This window comes from Apaloderma vittatum, unplaced genomic scaffold, assembly GCF_000703405.1.
Source record: "Apaloderma vittatum isolate BGI_N311 unplaced genomic scaffold, ASM70340v1 scaffold10943, whole genome shotgun sequence".
NCBI lineage: Eukaryota > Metazoa > Chordata > Aves > Trogoniformes > Trogonidae > Apaloderma > Apaloderma vittatum.
The window spans coordinates 18208-25924 of NW_009706489.1; the positions used below are offsets into that span (position 1 = coordinate 18208).

The 7717-nt window shown below is 42.7% G+C and overlaps 1 protein-coding gene across 1 annotated transcript in view; it reads right to left on the minus strand.

The window, feature by feature from the left end:
- ZRANB1 (zinc finger, RAN-binding domain containing 1) overlaps positions 1-7717 on the minus strand; it is a 30287-nt gene that overhangs the window by 14346 nt on the left and 8224 nt on the right. The window contains exons 3-4 of the mRNA XM_009865816.1: positions 1622-1813; positions 675-686 (exon numbers count right to left, since the gene is read on the minus strand). Coding sequence (XP_009864118.1) covers positions 675-686; positions 1622-1813 — 204 coding nt within the window. The remainder of the gene's footprint in view (positions 1-674; positions 687-1621; positions 1814-7717) is intronic.

Consider the following 7717-nt stretch of genomic DNA (forward strand, 5'->3'; position numbering starts at 1 on the left):
TACCTGTAACACAGCACAGTCACTGCACTCGGTGCCTCTAGTTAAATACAAAGATTTAGCAGTGATACCCACCAGCAGATAGCATTTTGGGGGCAAGGAATGCAACCAAAGTATAAGCACTGGTACCCTGGAAGATTAAATATTTCGTGACTCTCGATGAATTGATGTCTCACTTTATCACGTAGCTGATAACACAAAGCTGGTTGAAAACCTCTTGAAATAAAAGAATTAGCAGGTGATCACTTTCAGAAGAAAAACTCGAATAGGTAAAAGCTACGTAACAGTAGGAGACATAACTCAATCTTATGGGAGCCCAGTCTACATTTAACAAAGAACTTCATTCCCACAGCACAAGACAGTTTCCTATGAAGAATCTTCCCAATCCCCATTAAGCTAAAATACTTAAATTTCTCCAGATTCTAATCACCACTGGCAGCAGGAACTCACTCAATGATACAGAGCAAGAAACACAGGGATGATGCTGGATATAAAAAAACCCAAAACAAAACTTTCAGACACGCATTTTCACCAGTCAATATCCTAGTGAAAGGAAGCATCGCTGTGGCTCAAACACTAGGAATCATTTTCACAAATGGTATATTGAGTAAATACTCCCAAAAACTGAAACAAAACCAAGCAGAAAAAATTATAAGATGGTGTTTCAGCAAATTAACTTGCTTTTAAACCTATAGCTCTATCCACCGAGCTAGCTAGCTAAGCAGGAAAAAGTGATGCCAGCCATACATAAATATATGCTCTTGTCAAAGCTTCAGCTACGTTTGTCTTTCTTCTTCTACTTATTTTAACTACTCAACCCTAGACATTTCATCGTCTTTATGTGCTTCTCAGGCACGCTACATTTCTAAGGAACACATGCTTTCAGAATTGCATTAAGCATCAAAAAAGGGAAGGAGGCAGAATAAAACTTTGGCTCTGATCAGGTGTGGAATCAAAAGTCTACGATGAAGAAAACAGACAAAAAAAAGGGAACACAATTACTCAGGGGCCTAGTAGGAGAGCAAAAATGGAGGAGGGCAAAGATCACCAGAGGTGAGGTGAACAGTACAAAAATAAGAGGAAATGGAACATGCAAGAGCAAGGAGAGGAATGAAACAATCTATAAAATGGGCAAAGAGTGGGGAAAAAAAACCACAGCAATTTCGCAAAGCAAAAAGTTCGCCTTTCTCTGGAAGAGAACTCCCACTAAAATCTGGGCAGAAAGACCAGGTAGACTTACTCATTAACAAAATCCAGGAGAAAGAAAAAACCAAACAACAAAACACTACGCTGTCATTGATCTCGGTGTTTTGCTTTCGGGGCATTTCCTCTCCCCCACCCACAGCACAGGAAGCCTCACAATAGCTCACTTCCACCCCCGGTGAGGTCAGAACCCTCCCAAGGCTGCTCATTAACGAGAAAACTGAACATCCTCAGGATCACCACACATACGGTTTGAAGGAAACTCACTTCTTAACGAGAAACTCCGACAGCACAAAGCAGCGATTCACGTGTTCTGATATCAGCCTCTGTCTCGCAGCAAGCGCAGTTACTCGTGGCTGGCCGCAAACAGCGGTGCAGTTACGTAAGGTTTCTATTCCAGCTACGCAAGGGCCAAATGAACTCACCTCCGTGAGCAAAATCGCGAGCATGTCCTGTCTCTGGAAGCGGATGGCCAGGTGCACGAGCGTGTACCCGACGTCGAACGCAGACGGGCGGTTTAGCAGGCGCACTTCATCCGCAGTGAGCTGGCGGGCGATATCTCCTCCTGAGGACTTGTAAGCTTCAACAGCAGCTAAATCACCTTCTACAACTCCTGAAGAAAAAACAACAAAAACACACCAACACAAAACCTCATTTTAGCTAAGGAATGAGCCATTCTGGACCAAGCTACCTCAGTTAACCTGAAGTTTACCTCCACTTATTTGATACAGACCTAAGAGACAGACCTAAGGCACAAAGATCAACTGCACACTAAGAAACTTGCAAATTTTTATTTCTAGTTTTTAAACCAAAGGCTACAAAGTATTTCCACTTACCTCCCCTCCTAGACCACTTCCACTATCCAAGCTAGGTCAAAGACGCTGCATATCAAAAGCCAGCTACGAAGTGGTGCCGAGGACCCTCGGTGAAATACGTAGCGTAACACACTCACTAGTATTTCACTTCATCAGCAGTATTGAGGGAAAGTCACTCATTCATAGTACAGAGATTAGTTTATTACATCTTCCCTTTTAACTAATTTTAAAAATAAACTACTGGATATAAGAAACAGGTCTATTAAAAGGTTTTTGCTATAAAAGTCTTATTTTTTTTTTCCAATTATGTTTTAAGACAGTGTTGGAAGAGGGTACAGAGCACAAAGTTTCTCTTCAGCTCGTCGTCTCTGTAACTAATTGAACTTAGGCAGTTATCATTCAGGATACTCTATTAAAACTGAATTAAAGATAAATTTCACACACTTTCTAAAGCAACATTGGGAGGAGGAGGAGAAATGCACTCTGTCTTCTAGAGTCCCTGGGAATCTCTGACTTCTGCACCATGCTTCCTATCAGTACTGTTCCCACTGAATGCATTCCTCAGCTGCAATTAGAAGAACACACCATCAAGAACATGTCATGGTCGTTGATATAATTATTGGTTCCAATATAAAACCTCCTATGTTTAGAAATTCCTTCAAACACACAGGTTCTATTTTAGATATATGCTTAAGAAGAGATCAATGTAATGCTGAATTGAGGAAACCAGTGTTCTTAAAGCCAGCTTTAATCAAGGAGTAAACAGAATACTTCTAATTCACCAGTGAGAAGCAGCTCAAAACACAAGAGTAAGAAGCCCAGATCACAGAAATGAGAAAACTCTCTCCCTCCCTTTCTGTAGCTAAAATCTCCTCACTCACTCTTAAGAGTCAGCACCTGAGAAGAAGCTGTGAGGCTGGAAATTGAGACTCAGTTCTATCCTTCACTGGATTCGCTTATCACGACTCCAAAATGGATCAGAAAGCAAAGTGGTAAATCTCTTAACACGGCACTCGCTCCCTTTCAGGACTAAGATTCCCACGACAACAAAACTAGAGCAAACAAACATGAAAAAAAGCCAACAAAACAAACAATCAGAAAAAACACCACCAAACCCAAACCCAATAAACTGAGCTGTCTACCTCCAGAGGAGCAGGCTAAGCACAGGGTTGCTGGTTAATCCCGGATTGAAGGAAGCATTCTTATCTCAGCCAGCAAGTCTGGCGTTTTCAACACCGAGATTATAAAGCTTTCGGGAGAAATGGATTATCAGAGCAAGACATTTCTCTACAAAGATATTAACCCTGCTTAGTAAGCCTCTACAGATAAAAGATTATTCATTTCAACAGTGGTCTAAAGCAGAGAAGCTCCAGAGTACAAATTCAACCACAGATTTCAGTTATACAACAGTTACCCCATTCATCAAGGACTCCTAAGTCCTAAAAGGCCAAGGTCAGATGAAAATAATACAGGGCAACAATTTATACGTTTTCAGATGCATGTTTCTGGTCTGCCGTTAAATTAAGACATTCCTGTTCCACTCCAGCATTAAAATGTTTCATTGTGCTGAAGGCCTGCCCGTGTATTCATCCCAGGTCAGTTAAAGAACTAGTTAGACAAGAGTTATTATGCCTGTCCATTTTTAGTTCTTGTTCCACAAGAGTGAAAAACTTGCTGGTGAAAAAAATATTTTAATGAATGGAGCTGCTGCTGACAGAGAAAAGCTACTTCAGCGATGGGAAAGGAACCCTGAGAATTCAGAGAACATCTTGAAAAACAGTGAAACACACACCAGAGGAACGCAATACGGGACGTGACCAGCAGAGCTGTGCTCCTGTTGCAACATTTTTCACTTTTGGGTGGAACCAAAACATAGGGAAGCAAAAAGTGCTGCTCTGTCAATACATGCTGTACCCATAACAAGAGTGCCAAGCGTGGATTTTATGTCCGTGCAATCGCATTCACGCCACCAATAAGGCACTGCCAAGGCCGTCTGTGACACGATTCCGACCAAATGCAAACTGACTTCTTGGGGCTGTTTTGGGTTTGAGTTTTTTGTAGATATATACGTAAACACAGATAGAAAAGTCAGACAATTTATCACGACCTGACCTCTGAAATTATTCTACAGCTTTGGCACACGATCACCTATTAGCAAACACCCAAGAATCCCCAGGCAAAGAATCGTGAAGGAAGCACAGATTGTCTGCTACTTCACAACACCTTCAATTTTTATTTTTTTGTTATGAAATTAATTTAGGAAAGATATCTTGTTGAAGTATAACAGCCACTTTATACCCTTTTATATTTTAAACACTTCTATCAACAGGAGAAAGAATCCAGTTACCACATCCGAATCCCCAGGCAAAGAATCCTGAAGGAAGCACAGACTGTCTGCTACTTCACAACATCTTCAATTTTTATTTTTTTTTGTGATCAACAGGAGAAAGAATCCAGTTACCACATCTGCACCTTCCACCACCCTGCCCAGTAACAAACATGCCAATGCCCACTGAGCACTGGTAGGCAGCCACCCCAACAATCCAAATAACATGGACTAACTTCAAAATCCAAAAAATCAGACACCCCCAAAACGATATTTCGGTGACAGACGATCGCACCCCAGTCACAGTAACAGTGTCACCTGGCCAGCCTGACGGGCACACACTACTACAGCCTTGAGTCAGTGCTGGGTCAGTTTGTCATTATTCTCCATCAACCCTCGGCAACCGCTGAGGCCGAAGGCTGATGGTGATGCTGAGGTGGTCGCGGGAGGTTTGGCAATGCCTTCAAGCACTAACCAGTGTAAGCTGCATGAGGATCGAAATCGGCGACATGTGCCGGCACTGCCAGTTCCTGCAGTTTATTCCCACGTCGCGATACTTGACATTCCTAAAAGCCCCATGTCCTAGAATTAATTACTAAAATTGTTATATAAGCTGTCATTCCAAAAGTACATTTCTAGACTTTGCTGATGAAGCTTAAGCTGAAGATTATTATCTATATCAAAACAGGCAAACTGTGTGTGCTTTTGAGGCCTTATTTAAAAAGCTGAGATTATTTTAGTGATGAGGTGGCAGTACTTTACACACACCAGAAGAACAGTAACAGTCTGCTAAAAGACACGTCAAGCTAGCACTGGCACAGCTCACAGAGGGATGGTGACGTTACCACGTGTATGCATCCTATCTGGACATCCTCTATTCCTTAATCCAAACAGCCAGGGAGCACCAGGAAATTTTTAGATCAAGTCCAGACAAACTCGCTCCTGGATGCACTAACCATTGTGTAACTGAGTTTCAACACATAAACACGAAACGTAAAAATCAAACCATGCAGAGTTCATTCTGTGTAGCTTTTTTTGAACGGAGCCTCTTACAAGTCTGTTTCCTTATAAGACGCTTTCTCCTGCAAATCCTCTAATGTCTGGTCGCAACACACATTGAAATATCGTGACCCAAGCACCCAGAGCAACTCTCCTGCAGGGCCAATATCACACGTGGTCATGACAAACCTCTTTGGCAAGAAAAGTCCAGATTTCTCTTTACCCGTTCTACCAAATACCTACTCGATTTTAGCCATTTCAAAAAGCACAGGGAAAATTCCTGACAGCTCATCAGGTGTGAGCCTGCTTACAGTGCCCAAGGCTGCAGCAAACGCCGAGCAAAAGCAGCACTACCAGGCAGACTGCCAGGAATCTGAACTGGAAAACACAAAACTACGCGGCAAGCTTTCCTGCATGCAACATTCCTAAGAACTGCCTGCAATTCTGAAATTCAACATCACCACTTCCAAAACGAGGCCTTAAAATGCTTTTAGTGACACATTCCTACAACGGCTTTGATTTCTGTCAGACGAATAAGAGCCTCCAATTCATTAAGTCTATTTAAATAAAGCTTAACAAAACCACTATTTACTAGAAATACCACAGAAATATTTACTGATGTTACAATCCGCTACGTTTCGTAACACACAAGCGTCTGACGACTTGCACAAGCAGCCTCTGCACCGCGTCCTGACACGGTGCCGCGCCACTTGGATTATTCCCCACCGACACCCACCGCATTCCTCACGCCGTTAAAATGCCAGAAGGGAGAGCAGCACTTGCCTTTCCGACTGCTCACAGCCCCCGTGAGATAGGACAGGGCACAGCTCTCGCTACCGACAAGAGCTACGCAAATGCCATCCCGATGACTGCGTGTCTGCTTCAGACCCACAGCAAGAAGAGCTTTTCTTTAAAACAGACTCCAAAACGGTTAGTTTGGGGTCACAAACGGAGACACATCGGTCTCTACACACGTCCCCAAAGAAGTTTTGCTCTGCTTTACGCACAAAAACCCACAGGGCTGTAGCCTGACACCCTAAGTGACAGGACCGAATGTCAAATTAAGTGACAGGACAGAATGCCAAGTGCTGCATCCAAGCCATGAGGTAATAAAAGTGCAAGTTAGTATTCTGCATTTAAAGGTTCAACTGTGTTCCTCTTTGCGATTCAGGCATTTCTTCTTATTGCAATATTCTTTCGCTGCACTGGGAGACAAGATTTTTTCTTTTTCTAGTAAAGCCTCTTAAAGATAGCACAGATCACTAACATGCAACCTCAGTACACGTAAGAAATGTGACAGTGATTAAGATTAAAAGACTAAATTTAAAAATCACCCAACAACAACTAATTGTACTATCTTGATTCTGCATTTTCCCTGCCACAGCTGTCACAACTATCTTCTTTATTAGATACCAATATTACCTTTGCTTCTAGCGTTAGGCTAGAAGCCCATAATTAGCCCGTCTGCTAAAACCAAACTACTTCAGCTAAGGTGCTATTAAGTTTACTCTTTAGAATATGTAAATATTTATAGGGCTTAGTGCAGTTAAGTAAACTTGGAAAATACACACGAGCTTATAAGCATATCTAGAGAACCAAATTCCGCTTGCTCTAACCGCGCAGTCCCAACGACTCGGAAAAACCAGATGTGAAAGTTTCCAGAGAAAATACTGTAGCAGCAGCATTTATTTACTTTGACTACCTTTCCAATAGTTCCGGAGCACTCTGGCTGGCACAGCTTGCAAAAGGAACAGGCAAATTCTTCCAAAGGGACTGATGGGGGCTGGGGTGACAGAGCCAGGCAGCAGCACTGCCGCGGCAGGTCAGGGCAGGGGCCACCTGCTCCACACAGAGCAGCAGCAAGGTTAAAATACACCGTGAGAGAGACTGGAGAAAAAAAAAAGCAAGTAAGAGCAGAGAATAGTAACCTCCACTTGGATGAGGACTTGAATAACCTGGTCTAGCTGAGAGGCATCCCTTCCCATGGCAGGGAGGCTGGATTAGATGATCTCTAAGGTCCCTTCCAACCTAGGCCACTCTGTGATTCTCTTGTTGTCAATTTAGTTAAAGGTTCCTCAACGATACTTGACTGTTGTGGAGACAAACAAGCAGTCGCAGGGCAGCAAAAAACACTGGATCAGCATTGGATGCAGGAGCCAGTTTTGCAGAAGGCTACTGACCCTCAAAAAGTGTAAAAGCATCCACAAATAAAAGAAGAGGCACATACACGGTCCTGTTGATACTGCAGGGCAGGCATTCTACATCTTTGAGAAGGCTGAACAGGATTAAGGTGAGACAGAACAAAGAAAACCAAAGAGAATTAACGTCAGTAACATACCTGCTAAAATGTAAATACAACACATTTTGCTACATTAAT